The 23,450-nt window shown below is 39.4% G+C and overlaps 1 protein-coding gene across 4 annotated transcripts in view; it reads left to right on the top strand.

Moving 5' to 3' along the window:
- pde7a (phosphodiesterase 7A) overlaps positions 1 to 23,450 on the top strand; it is a 52,881-nt gene that overhangs the window by 24,755 nt on the left and 4,676 nt on the right. For 2 of the 4 annotated variants that reach the window (XM_006634004.3, XM_015353672.2), the window contains exons 2-8: positions 9,708 to 9,768; positions 14,119 to 14,208; positions 18,250 to 18,401; positions 19,168 to 19,231; positions 19,810 to 19,905; positions 20,275 to 20,375; positions 22,268 to 22,399. In XM_006634004.3, the coding sequence (XP_006634067.3) occupies positions 9,708 to 9,768; positions 14,119 to 14,208; positions 18,250 to 18,401; positions 19,168 to 19,231; positions 19,810 to 19,905; positions 20,275 to 20,375; positions 22,268 to 22,399 (696 nt within the window). Of the gene's footprint in view, positions 1 to 9,707; positions 9,769 to 14,118; positions 14,209 to 17,334; positions 17,445 to 18,249; positions 18,402 to 19,167; positions 19,232 to 19,809; positions 19,906 to 20,274; positions 20,376 to 22,267; positions 22,400 to 23,450 lie in introns of those variants that run through there. The other 2 variants (XM_015353671.2, XM_015353675.2) reach the window with 2 other exon arrangements.

The raw sequence follows: 23,450 nt of genomic DNA, 5'->3' as shown, positions 1-23,450 counted from the left end.
TGAACTGTGCACCTTTAAACGTTTTTTAGTATGATAAGATTATATTTTAATAGTTTGAGAGATACATAATGTCCTTTGTTATATCCTTTGTATTTCAGAAGAAAGTAGTGTTTGTTCTTGTCTGATTAATTGAAATCCTGTTGTAATTGTAGCGGTTCATCATTTCAAATGATGATCAATCAAGAAATATAGTTGGCAGATAATGCTACATAACCAAATACAGCAGAGAACTGCTCCTTGGCGTGCGTCTCTGTCTGGTTTTGCTGGCCAGACTTACAAGGGTTACCGTGGATCACTGAAACTAAATCCGACAGCTAATCAGACATTTCCCTCTCTCATGTTGTGCATAGTGTTACTCTGATTCCCGTAATTAGTAGGCAAAAGCTTGGGATTTCTTGGGATCTGTTGACTCCTTGTTAACGTAACTCTGCTTTGTCTATCCCATCAAAACCAGTGCATTCCTAGTGCTAAATGCATTGATGCTTTTTGAACTTCTGTATGTCAGAAGCCTTGCGTTGGCAAAAAACATTCAAACATTTCACAGATTGAACCAATATGGGGTCTGTGAGTAAATTGTTCTTAGTTTTTTCGGATTTTTACATATATTATTGGCATACAAACAGTTGGCTGGACCAGAGAGGTCTGTCTGCCTCGCTTCTGTAGTTAATTTCTGTAATATTTGATTAATAGCTAAAGACTGCCATCCCTGTACAGTACATCCAACTGGCTTTTCTCGCTCAGTTTCCCAACTTTTCCCTGTATTTAATTTTGCTTATAACTCCTATGTAAGTAAATATTTGTGTGAGTACATGGTGACATGTAAGCGTGCACATTTCCTGGAACCTGAGCCTGCATTGAACTGGACACGAAGGTTTGAATTGGAGGGAGGCCACTCTGTCGGTCTTGCCATGTGGGTGATGTGGATTCAAGACTCAGAAGTTCAGCGACAGAAGGCTCCACGGCCGAAACATTGTGATTTCTTTCTTCTTTTTTTCAGCATGGAATAAAGCTATTACTTAAATCTGTAGGGGTTATTTTATTAATCAAAGACGAGTGCAGAAAAAGGTGAAAGAAGTCAGCATCAATTAGATAGCAGTAATGTTCAAGATTGTCGTCCATTGAAATGAAAACTTAACAGACACAAAAGGGTCCCAAAGAAACCACTGAACTTTGTTCTAATAATGTAGTACAGACTGCCCTTCCCAGTTATAACAGCCTTATTGTGAATTATTTTTTTAAAATGCTCCTTTCTGTCACATCCCTCCAATCAACGGTAATTTGAAAATTGGCTGAAATCACTAGTGGACAAGTTCTGTGTTTTCGTTGTTTCCTTTACTTATTGTTCCGTTAGAACCAAACCCAGAAGGAAGGATTGGGGTCAGTTCTCCGTTTGACTTTCAGTTTCCTCTTCAGGCCAATTCAGTTTTGTTTAACGTGAAAAAGGAAGTGGAACTGGAGATGACACGCTGACATTGACTCCAGCCTTGTCTAGAAAATACACTGTAAACCTAAGGTCTGTAATACTGGCGACTTTTAGTGATGTACCCAAAATCCTCTAAACTTGATGGAATCCATGCCTTATTTTGTCCATCCTTCCCTTTTAATATGTAACATGAGGCAAAAGGGTGTTTAACAGAAATGATGTAGTTGAACTCTGCAATTCTGTTCTTATGTCATGCAGTGAGACCATTCAGCTCTTGCGAGTGGTTTGTGCAGCTGCTTGAATTTGACCTTGTGACAAATCAGTTAGCTTTAGGAGGTGCAGATCTGTTGTCAAGAATAATTTATGATTAATAATTGCTAACACTTATATAGCACTTTTCTGGACACTCCACTCAAAGCGCTTTACAGGTAATGGGGACTCCCCTCCACCAACACCAATGTGCAGCATCCACCTGGATGATGCGATGGCAGCCATAGTGCGCTCACCAAAGATGGGGATTATTAGGAGGCCATGATTGGTAAGGACCAATGGGAAATTTGGCCAGGATGCTGGGGTTACACCCCTACTCTTTTCGAGAAACGTCCTGGGATATTTAACGACCACAGAGTCAGGACTTCGGTTTTACGTCTCATCTGAAGGACAGTGCCTGTTTACAGTATAGTGTCCCCGTCACTATACTTGGGAATTAGGAACAACACGGACCGCAGGGTGAGCGCCCCCTGCTGGCCCCACTAACACCTCTTCCAGCAGCAACCTTAGTTTTTCACAGGAGGTCTCCCATCCAGGTACTGACCAGGCTCAAACCTGCTGAGCTTCAGTGGGCTGCAAGTTGTAAGTTGCAGGGTGATATGGCTGCTGGCGTAAGAATTACTGTACATACTGTATGAACACTCTTTTCCCCATTCTGAATGCCGTTATGATCTGGGATGTGAGTATAGCAATGTAGACTAGCATTAAGATGAGAAAAGTAGATTTGTTCCAAAGTATTTGAAACAGTAGGGTCTCACCATTGCTAATTTAGTTATTTAATTAGTTAGGTTTCTAAATCCTAATGAGAGTAATAAACTCTTGGTATTGGAAACGATAACCATGGTCCACACAAAGGACCATAGCAATCTGAAAGAATATTGAAAGCTTGAGAATAGGTTAGGATTCCAGATCTGGTGCCAATACCTTTTTTTTCAGGTAGTGAACTGTGGTACATGTGTGTGTATAGCTTTCAAATGAGGCTTTTTTTAAATGATTTTTTTTAGTTTTCCACTTTATCTAAAGGTGATGATGGCTTGTTTCCAAGCCAACAGATCTATCAGCTGTGTATTAATTATGTTTTAGGAATACTTTTGTCTAGCTATCTATTACTTGGCATCCCTTGTAAAAAAGTAGGGAGTTGGTGACAGTTTTTAATTGCTGTTCCAGTGGAATTAAAATGTAACAGATGGACATGCTAAAATGTGTAGAAAACCTCATGTACCATAGCAATAAACTTGTGCCAATGATTTGCATTTTGTCATCTTGTAATTATTTAGAAACCTTATAAGTGACTAAAGTCACATTTAAGGTGGGACAGAGAACAAGCTTTAAATTTAACTAGAACTTTATATTTAGAATCCGCACAACGCACTCTAAAATGCTGGTTTTACATAAGTCAGAGAAAATTAGATGATTCTGAGTTGCATAAGCATTGAACTCATTTGCTATAGCAACTCCTAAATTAGTTCAGGCACAAAAGCTTTTGTACCACAATTGGTGTAATAGTCTCTCTTTCCGTGTGATCAAATTGGTTGAACTTGACTACAGAGTACACATGTACAAATTCACATTTAACTATCTACCTAGTTAAATGTGAAGTAGAGCTACTTGTCTGTAGTACTTGTGATGCAATAAATCATTCAGAAGACCAAGGAGCTTTTGAAAGAAGTTGCATGTAAAGTGGTAGAAGAGCACACATGAGGCGAAGGGTACTCATCCCGTTGAGTACAGTGAAGCTCATTAACAAGTGGAAAGTGCACCATACTGTCCAGGCTCTACCCAGATCAGGAAACTGTAAAGCCAGTGGTGGTTTTGAAAGATTTGCAGTCCCTTCGAGAGAGAAATGTACTGAACAGTTTGCAACAGTGTAAAAGTACTGCATACATGTTGCTGAAGGATTGTGGTCTAAATGCAAAGAACTAATACCTAGTGCAGCCACCCAACATAGCACATCAAGAAGTGAATTCTGTCCCAAATGTTAAGCTTAATTTTGGCAGTACCAGGTTATGGGGATTATTCTAATCTAATTCCTCATTTATTTGTTGGATGTTTTTATCCAAAGCAACTAACGTTTGCAAACATTTATACAGAGGGGTATTATACCAAAACAATTCAGATGAAGCGCCTTGCTCACAAGTACAACAGCAGTGTCTCACTTGGGATTTGAGTCCATCACTTTCCAGTAATGAGTGCAGAACACTCACCATTGCTCAGCACTGCCTGACCTACTGCTCCTGGGACTGGGAAGCTTGTCAAAAGTTGAGGGGAAAATGGGTGGCGCAAATCCCAGAACAGACCCCGCTTGAGTCGGCCAAGAATCGAAAATGGAGTTGAAAGGTCACATTAGGGTGAAGCACGAGGCCGGAGCCACAGTGGGAATGCTCTCACAAGAAGAGAGTAACTGCCCTTGAGTGGGTCCTGAATTGAATCCGATATGAATCCATTATCCAAGTTGTGAAGGCTGCGGTTTATCAATGAACTCCAAAATACCAGGAACCAAGGTCATGAATTACACCTTTTAGCTGTGCGAAGCTGATAGAGATCCACCAAGTACTGACTGAGGTTGCAGAATAGTTATAATTTGATTGCATATTTTCTTTCCAGGTTTTGCTGACATTTAACCTCTTTTACAAGTAAAAAAAAAATGTAAAAATGCTCTGAGCATTAGTTTTTAGAGTTCAATTGAAAAACAATGTTTTCGTTTATAACTAACACATCAGAATCTGATTTAAGTAGAGGCTGAAAATTTTTGCAAGGCTTTGTAGCTTTCAGAATTGTATAATTTCAGCAGGGGCTCAACATTGGCAAATTTGTTTATTTGCAATTCGGTCTGGCTGATGGGGTTGTGTAAGGAGGAAGAGTGGATCGGATGAAACCGAGCCAAAGGTTGTTAACTACAACTTTCAGATTTGCGGAGTCAAACACTAGGATCATGAGACAAATCTGACTCGTGAGTGAGCCTCTCCCTGTTTTATTTCATAACAGACACTTCAGGTTCTGTGTTGGCCGCGTCTGGAACGATGGGCTGGAGATGACTGTCGGGGACTGTAGTTTTATCGCCCTTTTCATTACAGCGGGCGCTAATTAATCACGGAGGCAGAGAGAAAGAGGGACCCGTGCTATTGTAGCATTTTTTACTGCAGGTTTGTAATTATTATTTCGAGGAACAGGTGAAGGTTTATTCCCTGCTTTAAAGAAAAGAAAAGAGACCCAACATATCGGCTGTGGAGCTTCTTCAGGTGCGTTATTATTTTGAGTTGATAAATGTTATTGAAATTAATTTAAAGCCAATCCCTTGCTAATTTTCTTATATAACGGAGTGTACCTGTATAGTCTGCATGGTTAAAAAATATACTGCAGTGTAGTATAGGGGTGGACTTTGTGTGCAAATTAGGCTATCTGTGACAGTTCTCTGCAACAAACCCTCATGTATGTCGAGACCTTACTGCTTATAGCCTTACAGGCAGTATAGTTCTTAGCTGTGACACAAAGCAATTTATTGTATAAGTTTGGCTGGAATTACTTCTGGTGTCCCTCAGACAAGTGTGGGGTAAAATATTTGCAGTTAAAATGCAGCAAGAGCTGAGGTAATTTTGAGTTTGCCACATACTGTACCACATCGGTGCAGTCTGAGACTTTAGATTGGTGGCTGATGGTCATGAGACTATGCCAGTTTCTGAGGTTACAAACTTATGCGACACATGGTGGTGCATGATGGTGATTCAGAATATTTTGTACCACAGAGCACTCTTGTCTGGGTTTGGTATGGAGAAAGCAATTCAAGTTTTCAGTCTTTAACCTTGGTATTATAACACAGATATTGAGTAATGTTCCTACAGAGATCCAGCAGAGTGTCCGGTATCTTACAAACAGTGCATTAGTACTCGGTCTGGGTTATAATGAGAGAAAACTATTTTACTGTAATGAGGGTTGTGTATGTCCAGTCCTAGCATCGTTCCACTGGTTACCAGTTAAATATTGAATCAACTGTAACATCTTGTTGCTTACGTTTCAGGCACTAAATGACCTGGGCCCAACTTAAATTTAAGGATTTTCTCTGTCAGCATTGACATTGTGCCAGAATGGAACTTCTGCTTTGTCAAAGATACTCTTGCTTATCCAAAGAAGAATTAGTGCTTTCCGTACTATGGTTCCACACATTTGGAAGTCCTTTCCTGGGTCTATTAAGAATTTGATTATGATGATTGTTTTTGTTAATCACCTCATTTGTATGGGTTTTAATGTGTAATTTAACTTGTGTAAATATTTACTGTCGTTCGGCTCTGACCTGTGTTCTGTTTTACTGTATTTTGTGAAGTGCTTTCATATACTTTTAAATACGATCCACAATATAAAATACTATTACTTCAGATGCTTGTGTGTATGTATATATGGAGTATAGCAGCTGTACTGTTTATTTTTCATTCTGAGATCTATGCCAAACTTAATTTTCATTGATGTTGAGGTCATTGTACCTTGGCCTCCAAGTAAAAACTCTTAAGTAGTTTTCAGGTAAACAAAAACTGACAACCTTGGAACTTTGAACAGAAACAGATCTTTTTGAGTGTGCTGTAGTCTGGAGCCGTATTTAAAGTATACAATGTCTGGAGTCTAGACCTTTGAAGGCTGTGTGCACAGTCACATCTGTTTCTGTAAGACATCATAGGCATTTGTCACAGACTCTACGCTCTGTGTAAGTAGTCCTTGTGCATACTAAATAAGGTTTTTAATAGTCCTTAACAAGACTTCCAGTTCATTCTGGCAAGCTGAGATACGTTTTAGTAGAAAGGAATAGTTGGTAAGTGTCACTAATGATTAACATTAAATGTTTGAGCAACAGCCTTGTGAAATATGTAAGAGGAATGCTTTAAATGCCTGCGTTAGATGTTTCTTCTTTTGCTGCAGAAAACCATAGAGCAGCTCTTTTGTACCTCTGTTTACGAGGATTTTGTTTTGCATTTTAAAGCTCAGAGGGATGAAGGGGGAGGCGAGGGGTTGGGTTGGTAATGGATAAAAATCAAGTATGCAAATTGGTTCAGCCAATTGACGTCATAGAATGAATTTGATGCCATCTCGGGACACCCCAGCCAACTATCTGAATGTAGCCCTGGAGGTGTGCCAGTGTTTTCTGTTAGCTGTTTGTGGTGGAGCTCAGAAAGCATGAGCGTTTTCCTCCGAAGGCTGCAGGGGTACGAGGCGCAGGGCCCTGCAGAGGGGCACTTTCAGGGTTTGTATCGTCCTCAACAGTGAGCTATTGTAAGGACAACAAGAAGGAGCAGCAGGTGTATGTGGATAATACAGCTCATTTGAGGGGAAAAAAAGTCATAATATTTAAAGATAATGTATTTATTATAACCAGCTATGATACCCTCGTGGCAGAGGGCAGCGAGATATTGCCATAGGAGTGTGTGATGTGAGATTATTCTGACGGGTGGCAGTGGACTTTGTGTGACCTTGCAGCTTCTCGTCCTTGGGCTGCACGCAGCCGCAAGAGCCTGGACTCCTGCTGAATGTTTCACAGCGGCTGCTTTGGTTTCTCTTTCATAACCTCAAACCCCGATGGGGGAGGGGGGGGATAAAAGTGGATAGCCATTTGTCTACATCGATCTGCCTGAGCTGTTTTGTATAATAAAGTATAGCAGAAACCTGGTTTTTCAGTTATTTAGAGGTAGCTGTGTAGTGCTTCAGACAACAGAAACCGTTCTATAAGTGGGAGGGGATGAGGGTTGATATTGGGTGGTGCTCGGCACAAGCGTTGTATTTAAATACGCCAGCAGCCATATCATTCTGCAGCTCATGACTGGCAGCCCAGTGTAGCTCAGCAGGTGTGAGCCTGGTCAGTACCTGGCTGGGAGACCTCCTGGGAAGTTAAGGTTGCAGCTCGTCAGCAGTTCTCTCAACGCCACTTGTCTGATTAAGAAAGATTAAGTACTTTCTTAATCTTGTCTGATTAAGAAAGTACTTCCTAAGATGGTTTAAAAAGGCTCAGATATCTCCCCAGATCCTCACTAACTTTTACAGATGCACTACAGAAAGCACACTGACAGGTTGCATCACAGTGTGGTGTGGCAACTGCAGTATCGCTGACTGCAAAGCCCTACAGCGGGTGGTGAAAACTGCCCAGTCCATCACTTGGGTTGCTCTCCCATCCATCCAGGACACTTATGACAGGCGGTGCTTGAGGAAAGCTCTGAGCATCATCAAAGACCCCACACACCCCAGCTACAGACTGTTTGACCCTCTATAATCTGGAAAACGGTACCGGAGCATTCGGAGTTGGACTACCAGACTTAGTGACAGTTTTTACCCCTGCACTATCAAACTATTAAACTCCCAGCCTCTCTCACCTACGATCTGAACCGTTATACCATATTCCTGTGTATGAGTATAATGACAATGAATTTGAGCTTGGTGTGCAACAGTTCTGCATGTTATTTTGATGAACCATGCGTCAGGAAGGTGTCAACTGAGAAATAGTTTCATGACTGTGGTAAGAATTTAAGTAACATACAGCAGATGATCTGAGAGATACCAGTATTACATAAATGTAGTGAAGAAACAGCCAATATCCTGCAAGTACGTCTTCATCTGTGTTGATACAGGTCATTTGTATACATCAACATGCATTTTAGGATGTAGTTGTAGGCTGGATTAACCAAGATTTTTCAAGTGATATGTTGCTAAGATGCAATCTCTAATGCGGTTTAGTGCTACTGATGCTTTAACTAGAAATAAGGAACTTTAGAATCTGATAATAGTTTCATGTCTTGTTTTCTGTTTGAATGCAGAAAAAGCACCTCTTATTCAAATGATAAAAACCGTGTAACATTGAAGTTGGTAACCCATAATTCACCACTGTGCCTTAGGGTGTAGGTAAAAAGTAACTCTTTAATTCATCACGTACCTGAATACAAATCTGGATGATATTTAATGTGACAGGGCAGAAAAGGGCTGCCTTTACTCTTGGTAGCCAAATCATGTAAAAACATTTTGCTTTGCTTGCCGGTATGCCTGTAACTGTGGGAGAATATCTGTTCAGAAAACATGATCGCAGAAGTTGTCTGACATGGAGACCAGTTTGATTAGCCAAATTGCTGCAGTGGAAGGAAGGTATGAATCATGATGAGAAAATTACTTGCTGTTCGGGATTACTGGCTACAAATGTGTAAGAAAGTACTACACCAAACTGACTTTTTAAGATGCTGCTTTTAAACATTTCCTTTCCTCCCTTTTTCTTTTGCCCAGTTTTTTAGAGCTCTTGTTTTATCTAATCACGAGTCCAGCGTTCTTTAACATAAGTCAACTTAGACTTTAAACTAGACTTTAAGAAGTCGATTCAGAAGGGAATGCAGCGTGTTTTGTCTGTGTGGATTGTGTGGGAACGTCCTAAACGATAAAAATAAGATGGGGAAGCTCCGAACTTGATGTAGCTACCTATTAGGCTAAAAAAATCTTTTGAGTCTTGAACAGATAAGACTGAGAGTCCTGATACAAGAATTCAGAACTCAGAGGAATTGACAAAGTCAATCTAACATTGTGAAAGCGAATACCCTGACCTTCCAAGAAACTGCGACATGCAGTACACGACTAGCCGCTTGCAACCAACTGAATTGAATGGGGCCACATATCTTTTTCCTGTTTCTAACCTTTGTGTTTTTTTGCAGCTCCCCAAAACAGTCCTTTCAGCTTGATTTGATCAGGCAAATTGTTTTAATGTAGTGTTGTTTTCTACCGGTGTCCTTTCAATTACCGGAAAACTTTTAAAACACATCTAGTTAATACTCTTTATATTGATATGTTGATTGAATTTCTAAATTGATATTTTTAAAGTAAATTTGAGTTTATACAACTCCTGTTTTTGCAACTTTAAATTATTTCATGATATATTTAAAATGTTTAGATTTCCCTTCACATCATGGTAGGATTTCCTAGTGTCTGATTTAAAATGCCTTTATCCCACTTAGTAGTGTTCCATACTTTCAGAATGGTCATTTTTCTTTTCATTTTTTTGCAGAGACGTGGAGCAATCTCCTATGATAGTTCTGATCAGACTGCTCTGTATATTCGTATGCTAGGTAAGTACTGTTTCTACTTTTGCTGGAACTCCTGTAAGTTGAGAAAACCACTTTGTCTGGTAGTACTGGAAAAAAAGGTGGTTTTCAAAGGAGTTTTTTTTATTTCACTTATTTAACAATTCGAAGATTGCCAAACTACACAAGTCACTGAAACCCTTGCTTCCATCCAAATGATCTTTAAACCCATGCTGAAACCAAAAATATAGAACAATTATCCTTTGATCAGATCCCATGCTTATCTACACAGTAAAGACCACTGGGTTAACTAAAGACCACTGTTGTTATCTAAAACATGTATTCTATGAAATCTTTAATTTCCTTTCATCTATGTTGAGTGTGAATTTTAAATTACAGTACTTCCAAAATGAAGTGAACTTGTTTTTTTTTTGTATGTTACGCTTCAGTCTTGCCATTTGTTTGCTGATTAACTGGAATGATCACTAGTGAGTGCTCTTGATCTTTTTGACATTCCAAGGGTTGGAATTGTTATATCAATTCCTGAATAAAATATCATCAGGGGATAGTGTTTTCTTTTCCACCTCTCAGTAATGTAATTAATCCTGCTAGTTTGACCATGGACCCCTTGAAGTGAAAGGTGGTCTTGAGCAGGTGTGCATGCAGTTGGATCCCTGCTTCATACCTTACACTCATTGCAACGTAAATGAACCTGCCCTCCATGTTCCTGCATGAGTGATGAGGCAGTTAGAGAAGTGGAGAAGGACAATTCTTCAGTGACTTGTTTGCTCAGACCTCTAGTAATTTTACAAGATGAAGAGTAATTGTGATTTCTGTGAATAGCTAGCTGTATTTATCATTGTGACTTTGTTCCATGCGTGCTTCAGTTTATTTTTTTTTACCACAGTCTTGTCCAGTGATATCAGCCTTTTGTTTGTGTTTTGTATTTTTTTCCATCATAAAATGTCAGTTTTTTGCGTTAATCACTTCCCATCAATTTCCATTCTGAATATGGTGGGTTTCACTGTTCAGTTCAGTTCAGTGAAACATCAATGAAGAAAAAATAAGTAAGCAAGTTATTAACTGAAATTTGAAATGTTGCCTAAAATAAACCAGTGTTAGGAAAGACAAATCATCATTACAGATGTTAAAACAGCTGTTTTAACTCCTTCAATCGCACACAATACAGTTGAGTTGGCACATCCAATTTGCAGAGCATCTAGAACATTAACATAGACTATAGTTCTAAATGAACTTAAATGAGCATTAGTAATTCCACCTTGTTTGTGCCTGATGATGTTATACAAAACCCTGATAAATCTTAAAAACATTGACTTGTTTTGCACATATACGTATCATATTCTCTAAATTTATACACAACTTTGACGAAAATCCAGGCCTTCAATAAATTTATGCTAATTAAAAACGAAAGATGTATATGCCTTTCAAAATTTGCCATTGCGTTTTAATACACACTTTGCATTATCTTATTCTTCAGTCCATTTGAGACTAGGACTGAGCTCCAAGTATCTTGGTAAAATTTGTAATCTCACTGGTCCTCAGTTTTAGTGAGGGACACCAGGACCAGGGCACGCAAATCACACCCAAAGCTGAGCAGATCATTTCTGTTCTTAACAGAAGGATGAACTTATTTGAAAAATGAGCTTCACCTTTCTTTGCTAATCATAATGCTGGCATGATCCTGTGATTTGGTCACATTTGTAAGCAATAAGCTACTTTTTACCCCAACTCTGGTTTCATGTTGCCCTAAAAAACTACCACAGACCAGATTCATGAGGCCAGCATAAGACAGTAATTTTGTAAACATTGTAGCCTGATATTGTTTAATATCAGGAGAAGATGTTTCATTGCTATTGGTTACTCTTGGTTGCGAGCTATCCTTCACGATCACTTTTGTGCCTACATCACAAATTTGAGTAAAACATTCTTGCATCCGCTTCCTGATAGGTTTGCAGCCTTTGCTTTAACCTCAAACCTTTTGATAAATAATCTTATATATAATCTTTTGTCTGAGGTTCTGAGTGGTTTTTTTTTTTAAGTACAGAGATATTCAAGGTACATGCTAGCAGCTTTTACAAACATACTGAGGCTTTGTGAAATTGCCAGATGAATACCAATACATTTGAATAGAGTATTTAGTGTATAATTACACATTTATAATGATCATTTTCACATTTTACTTAATAAAAGTTGAAAAATACAAATGCACCTACATTTCTTTAGCTAACTTTTATATACAGGTCATGCAAGACATGAATAATTGGGAGGCTTCATGCTATTGGACAAGGGTTCTAAAGGTCAAGTCTGTTTGATTTCTCACACTGGGTTATGCAGCTCTTGTGCCAGTGCTGTTGTAGCCGAGTTTTCTTTTTAATTAAGTCTAACTGTTGAGCTTAAACATTGATGGCTTTGTAAGTTGCAGTTTTACTATGTAAGAGTTACACTTTTTAGTTTGATTTGTCAGTAGGAAACTGGCCATAATTGCTGTTCATTCTTAGTCCATATATCCTTAATTAAAAATTACATTTGCTTTTAAAATCTAGTGGTGGATGTTTGTTATAAGAAAAAAATCCTACTTATTCAATCTTCTATTTTTCCATGAACATGAAGACACTTGATAGGCCATTCAGTTGGTGAGAGCAACAACTTGTGTATCCTGGTACAGCAGAATTTCTTAAACCTGCAGTCAATACGTAACCGAATGAGACACATTGGCATTTTACAGTTTGTAGTAAAATTGAAATGACTGAGTGCAGCACATCGATGGTGAGATTGTCATTCACGGGCTTAGAGCTTGCACCTCACAGCTCCCTTGATAGCAGTGACCTGCCCTACGACAAAGACCCCGTAGGATGTGCGCTGCGGGCTAGCTCTGCATAGTCTACGGTTCTAGGGAGGAAGTGATGTCATAGTCTACGGTTCTAGGGAGGAAGTGATGTCACTTCTGTAATATGCTCTTGTCACTGAATCCAGTTTCACTTGCCCTCAACGTGCAGACGGAACACGTTGTAGCCCACCTTTCAATACTAAACACATTTTATCACCCCCTAAAACTGCAGTTCTCGTGGCACTTACAATATGTTTTTATTTTTATTTTATTTTCAGTAGGTTTTTTTGAAATATGGGTTTACATATCCCAAGCCCTTGTCTTCTAGTTAAAAGCTAGGCACTAGAAGATAAAAAGAGAATGGTTTCATTATGCATTCCTGCTCGAAGACGTCTCTGGAGAGGTGGAAGTACTGTTCTTTGCCAGTCTAATTCTGCAATGGACAGAATTATTAATGACTAAGCAACTTGCTGTTGCTAGGCTTTCAGTCAAGTGACAGACAATGTTGCAAATAAATCTGCCTTGCAAATGAACACAATTGCCTTACCCTCCAAAAACTGAATCAAAATGTGTTTTCCAGTGAAGGTATTTTTACAAAATTTTTTTCTCAGTTAATATTTTTCTTGTCAGTGAATTAAGCTTTAAACTGCAGTTATGGGGAAAGGTTTACACATTTTGAACTACTGTTCTGTATCTTTCTATATATATTTTTTCTGAGAACTGATGCAAGTGACCAGCAGGAAGAAAAGTGTAAAGCTGTGAATTACAGGGCACCCTTTGGCCTGTGTGTTATACCCAAAGTGCTTTTTGTTCCAAGAGTTGTGTGAATCTGAGAGCCCTTCAATGAGTCATTGATTCTTCTACATACCTGTTTAAAACAATCTGAATTTATTTTTGTTGCTTGTTTGAATTATTTCACAGTGTTCTTCAAGAACATCCTGGTCAGCACTGCTTGCTTGTTCAGTTTTGCATTGTTTGTATCAAAGATTTCTACCTTATGTGTTTCCTTTACCTTGATTATTTTAAAACCCGCATTTCACAGATTTAGTTTCATCATTCACATTTTGTGGTATTAAATTTTAATTCACAGTTTTGGTATTTTGATAGGGGCTTGTGTAATATTCAAACAGCTGTTTTCAAGTAAGTAACTGCTAGTGGGAAAGTTTCTAATTTTACAATCATCAGCAACTGAATTGCTGAAAGCTGCCATTATTTTGTATTACAGTTTGTGCAAATTTTCTTGAAAGCCTTTGAAAGATGAAATATTGAATGAGTATTAACAGATGTCACGCTAGGTTGCACTGACAAGCATCATTAAAGAGTCTGTGTTTTACGTTTTGGTTTTGTTTGAATGCAAAGCACAAGCTTATTTATCTGTTTTGATGCCTCTGCTGACATTTACTTTTAATAATCATTGGCACGATGCTGCATGCTCATTAGTTGTCATACATTATAAGCTGCTATTTGCCATTGCCAGATAAGCTCTGTTTTCCAGCTGCAGGCCTTGTTGAAAGTTTCTTGAGGGCTGTTTTTTTCCTGCCTTCCAGGAGATGTGAGAGTACGAAGCCGGTTGGGATTTGAACCAGAACGACGGGGCTCTCATCCGTACCTGTACATCGACTTCCGAATTTTGCACTGTAAGTGTGAAAAGCAAGTACGAATATGATATTGGACGTTTCCTGTGCTGTAGCATTCTACCCGTGCAAGACCTGAATGATCAAAACAAAATAATAATAACATCACTTTATTAACCCTTTACAATTTCTTGCATTAGGAATTATCTTTTCTCATATCCCAGCTTGCTCTCCATGAGACACACAGACAGGGAGAGAGCCTGGGGTCAGAGTGCAGGGTCAGCCATTGTACAGCACCCCTGGAGCAGTTGGGGTTAAGGGCCTTGCTCAGGGGCCCTACAGAGTAGGATTCCTCTGTCATCTGCGGGATTTGAACCGGCAACCTTCCAGCTACAGGGGCAGATCCTTAGCCATAGAGCCACCGCTCCACCCATTTTACATTATCTTTAAAATGTGGATTTTACAGATAATAAACACATTTTAATTTTGCAGACACATTTTTAATTATCAAGAGCAAGTTACAGCAATCACAGTTTGTGCAATGAGTATTTTAGTTTCATGTGCAACTATTGTGTTGTGCAATATGTAATCTAATTAGGTCAAAGATATAAACTGGAGAATGGATCTCTGTCATGAATTATGCAGTAAAAACACTGACCTCATGGAAAGCTGGTTTTGTTGTGGCTGTCAAGGAGAGCAGTGTAGTAGATGAATCATAGGGTTCAGGCTAGTGTACGAGTCTGGATAAATGAGCTTTGAGAATAGGCTGGAGCGTGACCGTAGATGCAGCAGTCCTGATGATAGCAGGTGGAAGGAGCCACGAGGGAAGAGAGCAGTTAATGAGAGGTGGAAGACAGTAGTTAATGAGCAGGAGTTGAGGGACTCAACTAGAGGTTAGTGGTCAGTTTCAAATACTGGACATAACCTCGTTCCCACCATTCCTGAGACTGACAACATGAATAAAAACAGCTGGGGTATGAAAGTGTTTTAACAGTACTTTTATGTAAATTGTTTTATTGAAATCATGGCAAAATCAAACTGCGAATTCAGTGTATATAGGCATATTCTAGTATAAAAGCACAAAACTGGGGTCTATCTAAATATAAAAAGAGCAAAGAGGACAGGGATTTTTTTAAAGGCGTTGTGGTGTTCTCTTTTTTTTTCCCCCCAAATTCCTTTCACCGTCTTCCCCGTTTTCAAATATGGATGTGTTCCTTGTCCCCAGCCCCTGGCGCAGTCGGAATAGCCACGGCCTCCAAACCTCTGTACACGTCCCTTTTTGTTGACTTCTGCCGACGGCTTTTTGCAATAACTTCCGCTGAGATAAAAACACGTCTGGCTGCCAGTGTTGCCATGGCTGGTGATGAACATCAGACTGGCTCCAATCAAGAGGGGCGCCGTTCAGTCCCCCTGGCTCACTTAGTTTTGCAGAAGCTCCTACTAGTCTTGCAGCCGCTTCTTAAAAGAAGGCCAGGGCGCTGCCTTCAGCAATGTGACTTGGCAGCCCGTTACATTCACCCACCTCCCTTAACGCAAAGAGATGTCCCCCCGTTCTCCATTTTAAGTGCACTCTTCCACAGTTTCCAGGCTTGTCCTCTTTATTTTTTTGTGTGGCGCTGTTAATAGTTTTTCTTTTGGATCGGACAGTGTTGCACATGCTGAACTGGCAGGGCCCTCTCCTGCCCTGGCCACTCCCGTACAGGTCTGGGGGAGGGGAGGGGAGGGCCGCTGTCTCGGCAGCGCCTTGGCTTGGCTCGAGTCACAGTGGGGACGGCCAGGGCAGCTGCTGGTGTCCTCCGTCTGGGGATGGTATTCCGTGCTCACATTGGCTCCGCTCTGACACCACCCCACTCCCTCAGCATCCACAACAGCTCCATTCTGGGCCTCATCCAGACTGCTCCAGCCAGTCCCCCTAGCCCACCACTAATCTGAATCTAGACAGCACAGAGTTATCAAAAACCATTTTAAAATATGGCCTTTAAAAGCAATTGTATAGTGCTTTACAATATTTTTACACAAAATGGAATTAAAACTAGAAAGCCAAGGAAAATACGGCCGCTGCAGAAGATAAAACAATCACAGAAAAAGACTCTAAAAAGGCTTTTGGCGAAAAGAGTCTGTCAGTCATAGGACAGTAATAATAATCCAAAAGAATTGGAAAATTTGAAATGGCTATTGATGAAAACCTTGGACATTTTGCTTAAAGCGCACAACTCAAGATGTTTAAGACTGTAGTTTTTAAAACCCTGTTAAATTTTTGTGAAGAATGACTAATACGATTGGGACAGAATAATTAGCAGCTGCCTTTTTATTTACCATCAAATGTAGTTTTACCTAACAATAAATAGTTTCTTTCTCACAAAAGTATATGAGAAACAGCTGACAAGTAAACTTTGGACTCGGAAGAACTTTTCAGTTACACCAGCTTTTGTCCGGGGTATTTTTCAGTTTTCCCTTGCGATCATGTATTTTGGGATATTTCATCATAGGCTCCCTCTCACTGTTTTGTTTTTTTTTTTTTATTTTAGTTTCAAGTCCCAGGTACACTTTTTGAAGATATCTTAAAAACAATTCTGTGCATTTTCAGTACTTAATCCTAAAGCGCTAACATGTAGTTGAAAGTATTAGTTCAAATGTGCGGGTTTAATACTTTGTGATGCCTTCTTTTGGTTTAGGCAATGCAGCATACAGTATACTTACAAAATCAGCAATCTCACTCTGAGGAACTGTAGTTGTAGAGTATTTGTACAGTCTGAAGGAGCCCATTGAACTGTTCTGGTGCTGGGATTTACAGTGATCAATTGAGGGCACAGAGTGTTCACACTTTAAGATTCCCTGATGCAAGGTGCAAGGTGTAATTTGGGACATAGACACAAGTTACTCTAAATTACCTTCGGGCTTACAGGGTATGTTATGGGAGCTTCTGTGAGGGTCACCTGGTAGTTTGGTAGGCAGCAAAACCTCTGCCATAAAGTTTTTTTTTTTTGGGGGTGCACCGGATGGCCTAATACTTTAAATCTCCTCTGGTCATTTTTTCTGGGGGAAGTCGTCCACATACAGTTGATCCCACGATGGCTGGATCCACCTGGTCAGTCACTTGTGTGCGTTTTGTTCCTCTGCCTGAATGGCGGAGGCGCCGCGTGCCTCGCGGCAGTTAAGAGTTCTGGAACTCCGAGTTCGAAAAGCCGCCGCTGCTTTTTTTCCCCAAGACCAAACAAATTAACTGAAATTCTGTGGCCGAGGGGTTCGTCTCGCCTGCGGGGCGTTGTGCTCAGCTTGCATGGGGCCGAGGGAGAAAGGTGCGTAGCAAGGTGGAAAGAGGCCCTTTCCCAGGGGAACATTCAGGGAACCTTTTCGGACTTGATTTAAAATGGCTTGTTGGTTTGTTTAGTTCTCTTTTTGAGGTCACTTAACTTCTGTATGGTTTGGCTTAAGGAATGTGAAGTCCGGTGAATGTTGAAAGATGTGTTTTCAAAAGAAATTTGAATGGTGTTTACTTTCTGTCATTTAAAAATGTGTTTCTCTGAAACATAATTGGGAATTTGGAAGTGGGATGCGCTTTGACAAAAAACGTCTCGTTTAAGCCCCTAACCAGGAAAACTTTGACTTGTTTGCCGTATTAGTAAATCAAGTTAACTATGACAGAAAATGTGATTTGACTATACTTAGAAACTATGTGGATCTGCCTGTGTGGATGGAAAAACAATTTAGTGTTTTTAAAAAGGATTTTCAAGCGAATCCGTTGTGAAGCAATGTAGGAAGATCGGTAGTGTCACTCCGTTTTCTTTTTTGCGGATATTTCTGCAATTCTAAATGTGAAACCAATGTTATGTGCTTTACAATGTAGCTCCCCCAAGCATAAGTGCTTTAAAATCTCTCCTCCCCTACGTTTAAAAAGTTGTCACAGACTCCTTTATGATTTGGGGTGTTGGTTATTCCTGTTTTACAGACGTTTGTTTACAAAATAGATTAATAAAAAAGCATTGAATATTCTTTTTTTATTAAACAAAGGCAAAACCTGTTTTGTCTTGGAAATACAATTCGGGGGTCACGGTGATGGTGTAACCCCTTTGGTGTGTTGTGTTTTCTTTTGCCCGTCTACAGCCCGCCCCGAGTCTGCGGGCCCTTTGTCTGCCAGGAAGGTCCGCCGGCTGTTGAGTTTCCAGAGGTACCTGCACTCCTCGCGTTTCTTCCGGGGCGCCCCTCCCCAGAACCCCCTCTACATCCTGGACGACGACTACACCGGCCAAGCCAAGGTCTGGGCGTGAGAGAAGAGGGAACTTCACTGTCCGATTTCTCCGTGGCTTCGCCATACACAAACGCAAAATAACACGTCACGCAACATAAAATACACGTTCAGTCAAACAGTAGTCTTAGATGTGCATCAGTATACACCCATCCTGCTCTACCCATATCACAGCTCCATTTCACACAGTCTGATAGCTCCATGCAGGGAGCAGTCACTTAGCTGTGGCTAATATACTGATTGCACACGGAACAAAGGATTTCTTGTAGACATTTCTCTTGACCACAGGCTTTCTAAAACACCTCCTTGAAGGGGGCAGCTGGAAATGGGAATGAAGAGGGTAAGAGGGGGGTCGTCATGCCCTTTTCGCTCTGGGGAAGCCACTTTGAAAGAAAGTTATTCTTTTACTTGGAGGAAAAAGAGACCTGGAAAAGACAGTTATGAACTGGAACTGCTCAGATGGTTCACCATTTAGAGACGCTGCCTGTTTTGAAGATTTGGAATGTGAAGTTGTCATTAGAAGAGTTATAAAACTAAAATAGTTTGTTTACTACAGAAAATCTGTTCTGTTTGTTAATATTAAGGCCGTTTAATGTTAAGCACAGACTGTTTTTACATTAACATTTCTGATTACAGCATTAAATGAAAATGAAAGCAAGTTCTCCATAAATTTGCTCATTTTTTGTAGATGTTGTAGCACAATCACTGTGAACACAATTAAGATCCTTTGTTGATGTGTAAATCTGTGTGGTCATTTTAGAAATATTTTTTTACAGTGTATGCTGGAAAAAGTTGGAAGCTGGAACTTCGACATATTTCTGTTTGACAGGCTAACAAATGGTAAGTTTGATAAACAGTAGTCTAGGAAGCTCTGTGTTGAAACCTGATTACATTAAATGATTCCTAAATTTATTTTACTTCCAGAATGCTTATTTATATATTTGGAGCAGCTCAGCGTTGGTAGACACAACCAGGGCTGGGCTTGAATCTCTTGGCTCCTCTGATTTCCTTGATGCCATTTCAAACAAAATCGCCAAATTAAACAGGAGCCGTTGATGTGAGCTGAGAAGGAAAGGAATAGCTCCTAATGGAATGATTACTAATTGGACAGCCGTGAAATGAAAAAAATACAGTACATTCTTAAAACAGTGCATTTGGCTAACGAATTGTGATGGCAATGGCTTTCAAATAATTTACATTGATATGGCTTTGCACATCTACCGTTTTGTGATTTTCTGGGGCTGTTTCACTCAAGTGACATTTCCTGAAAGGCAGAAGAATATTATATAAACTTCATTATTAAGGTCAGCAGCTTGTACTTTCAAGGGTTGAATTAGTATAGTAACTGAACAGGGGAGTGAGAAGCAATCTCATAATCCAATCCATGTTGTTAATTCCGTTGTTTTTATTTTTTCCAGGAAACAGCCTGGTCTCCCTGACTTTTCATTTGTTTAACCAGTATGGACTGATTGATCTCTTCCAATTAGACATGGTAAAACTCCGTAGATTTTTAGGTAATTGTTTTCCTTTTGATACAAGTTGTGCATGTGATTGTCCTGGATTTTTTAAGTTGGGTTGGAGACTTTTTAATAAATATACATTTGTGAATCTTCAGTGATATTTAGAAAAATTGGGTTTTCAGTTACATTGAAATGTTCACTATCTTAATGTTTCCTATTTAACAGAACATTGTGTTTAATGAAATAATTTGTGTAGAGCATAGTTTACATGGTCTTAAACTATAATGAAACAGTAGGAGTGTGGCTGTGCTTGCACATAAGCAGTGAGGTGGTGATAGAGAAAAAAAATGTATATATGTTTCTGCCCTCTTGGAATTGCGCAATGTTGTAATAGTTTGATGAATCCGTTTGTGTTTTTATTAGTAATGGTTCAAGAAGACTACCACAGTCAAAACCCGTATCACAATGCTGTTCATGCTGCTGATGTGACTCAGGCCATGCACTGTTATTTAAAGGAGCCCAAGGTGAGAAAGACCATTTTATTTTCTGCACTGTACTGTAAGTGAGCTTAACCAGCATGTATGTTTGCTGTCGCGGTTTATTTTCATTCTGGTACGGCGGATGACGATGAAATGAATCAGTGTTACTGGTGATCTTATTAATGCCAATTTTTCCAAACTAAAAATAATGTTTTTCAATGCGTTGTCACTGGGGATCTTTCTGGACAGATGTGACCAGTAGAAGCAGGATGGGTTTGACCTGAGCCAGAGGTACTCTGTGTTGGAACAGTGTGTATGTGTTCAGTAGTAGAGGTGTTTTTAAACTAGGAAATTGAGGCAAATGGCTCAAAGTGGGACAGTTTAGGAAATTTAGGACTAAGAACATGAAGATCAAACTTAAGAACATATCCATTATTTTGCTTATAGCTCCATGCAAGTAACTTGAAGACTAAAATGCAAGAACATGAGGCTGTTGCACAATTGCAATAAATAACGTATTGTGATATTGTGGGAAAATAGGAAACCTGTTTAGGGAAGAATGACAGGGCTGACTGTAGAATTCACGGGTATACCTTGTTTTGGAAAAAAAGGCTAGATAGAAGGGGAGGTGAGATGGAACTGTATACTGTAAATAACCTGCGTGCCAGATAAGGGAGGCTAGAGGGGTATGTAGAATCTGCATGGGTAAAGTGGAACAATATTAGCTCAGGCCACTTAAAGAGATTAGGAATAGAGTAGAAAATGACATTATTTGGAGATGTCAGTTTTCCATGCATAAAAGAAAAGCTTTTATGGTCAATGAGTGACTCCTTATTGACCTAGTCTTTTCAGACAGCCCTGATCTAAGGGATGTATGTGATAAGACCAAAGGGAGGTTGTGACCATAATATACTGTTTTTTGATAAACACCTTAAAGCACCAGTCCAACATTAGGGTTTATAATATCAGAATAGCAGGCTAAGAAGTAATGAGGCACGGTTTGCAGGCAGTGGACTGGGAACAGATCGTTGTGGAGTCAAAGGAGGAAGAAAGGTGGTTTTCTTCAATAACAATGTTAAAGGCAAAACATATTACTTGCTCAGTTAGTTAAGTTTTAAGCTAGGAAAATAAGGACTGGATTGTTTAAGAAACTGAGAAATTAAGAATGTTTTAAAGATAAAGACCTAAAAACTGATAGTACACCTAATACATAAATATTCCAATGATTTAGGTTTTGGTTTAGTTAGAAACTAAACTAGTTAAATTTGCAGATCATACAAAAACAATAGTCACAAACAGAAACTGCAGGAATGAATGTACAAAAAGACTTGGACAAAATAATGGACTGGCTAGATGCTAAGCAAGTTAAAGTTAATGTCAGCAAGTGCAAAGTGATGAACGAAGGAAGTAGGAGCATATCACATAGGTGACTTTTACAGTGTACTTGTAAGATTTTTTTATTTTATTTTTGTCATTATACTGTGAAGAAGAGCAATAGGAATTATTCTGTGCATGTTGTCAAATATGAGCAGGTTAAAGACCATATACATGTAAACTCTACAGAACACAGAGATGTATGCACTGACTCCAGTTCCTGAAGGATATATGTAGGGTAAGCCCAGGAGACTTTCAGATTCATTGCAAAGAAAATGATGTGTGGAGACTCATTTAGGGTGGAAAACAGGAATTTGAGTTGTAGGAGATAGTCGAAAGCTTCAAGTTTATATAGTAAAGGGTTGGATCTACTTGGCTACTTGATGATTCATCTTTGAAGTTGGGATGAAACGAAATCACCATTCATTTGCAACTTTTGTTAAAGGTCATGACTTAGGATTGTGACACTTCAAGAAATTGGAGCCAAGTTTCCATTTTTTATAATATTTCCAGATATTAAAAGGACTCCCTGTCCTGAAATGCGACTTCTTGTTCCTTTTTAGCTTTCCAAATCCCTCACTTCATGGGATATCCTCCTGGGTCTGTTGGCAGCTGCAACACATGACTTGGACCACCCAGGAGTTAATCAGCCTTTCCTCATCAAAACAAATCATTACTTAGCAGCTCTATACAAGGTAAGAGCAGGCCCTGTGGCAGAGAGTGATCAGAAGTCAAATGTTTTGTTTTTTAATACAGGTGATGACGCCTCCTTGTGAGTGAGGAAAGAGGAGAGATAATCTACAAGGTTTTGATCATATTTGTATAGAATAGGTTAGACTTGATTAATTCTAGCAGGTATATCGCCCTGCAACTCACATCTGGCAGCCCACTGTAACACAGCAAGTTGAAAGCCAGGTCAGTACCTGGATGGGAGAAAACTAGAAAAACTAAAGTTGTTGCTGAAAGTGGTGCTAGTGGGGGCCAGCAGGGGGCACTCACCCTGTGGTCTATGTGGGTCCTACTATCCAGCGTTATTAGAGTTTTTAAAATGGGGAAATGGTACTGGATCATAGCAGATTCATATTTGATACGTGGGTGGGCATTGACATGATCACCATTCCAGGTATAAGGGGGAATGCTTTGAAGCGATTGGCCTATTTCAGGGATGTGGACTTCTCAGTTGTCATCTGCCTTGTTTTAAAGGGTGAAAGTGTCTTCACTGACATTTTAAGAAGGGAAATGATCTATTCTAAGTCACTTAAATGTTTTAAATTGAGGTCCTAATATATGTATTTTTTCATATTTAACTAGATTTCATTACCCTAATACATTCTGTTTTTTCCTTAACTTTCTGCATGTCATATTGTACTTTTCTTCCCGAGAACTTTTAACATTGATGAAAATTTTAAGCCGTTATGCAAATTGTCTTCAGAATACACTGGCATGGATAGAAATTTTATTTGCTCTTTACTGCCTTGGGGAAATTACATTTCAATATTATCTATGTAAAGAAGTCTTTACACAGTGAAATTAAAATGTGACAGTAGCAGCCTTCAAAGGGCACTAGATAATTAAGCAAATCCACTAACATCACCTTGCATCCAGAACCTGTTATTTCCATTATAAAGATTTATATACTGTGTTAATCAAAGCTGTGAGTCATAGTTGCATCTTTATTTTCCTTGACTGGAAAGTATAGGTTCATTTTGTGGTGTCTGAATAATGCAAGTTTCCAAAGACATGCAG

Source organism: Lepisosteus oculatus, chromosome 6, assembly GCF_040954835.1.
Source record: "Lepisosteus oculatus isolate fLepOcu1 chromosome 6, fLepOcu1.hap2, whole genome shotgun sequence".
NCBI lineage: Eukaryota > Metazoa > Chordata > Actinopteri > Semionotiformes > Lepisosteidae > Lepisosteus > Lepisosteus oculatus.
Note: the sequence above shows the minus strand (reverse complement) of the source record. Positions and strands in the feature narration are given on the sequence as shown.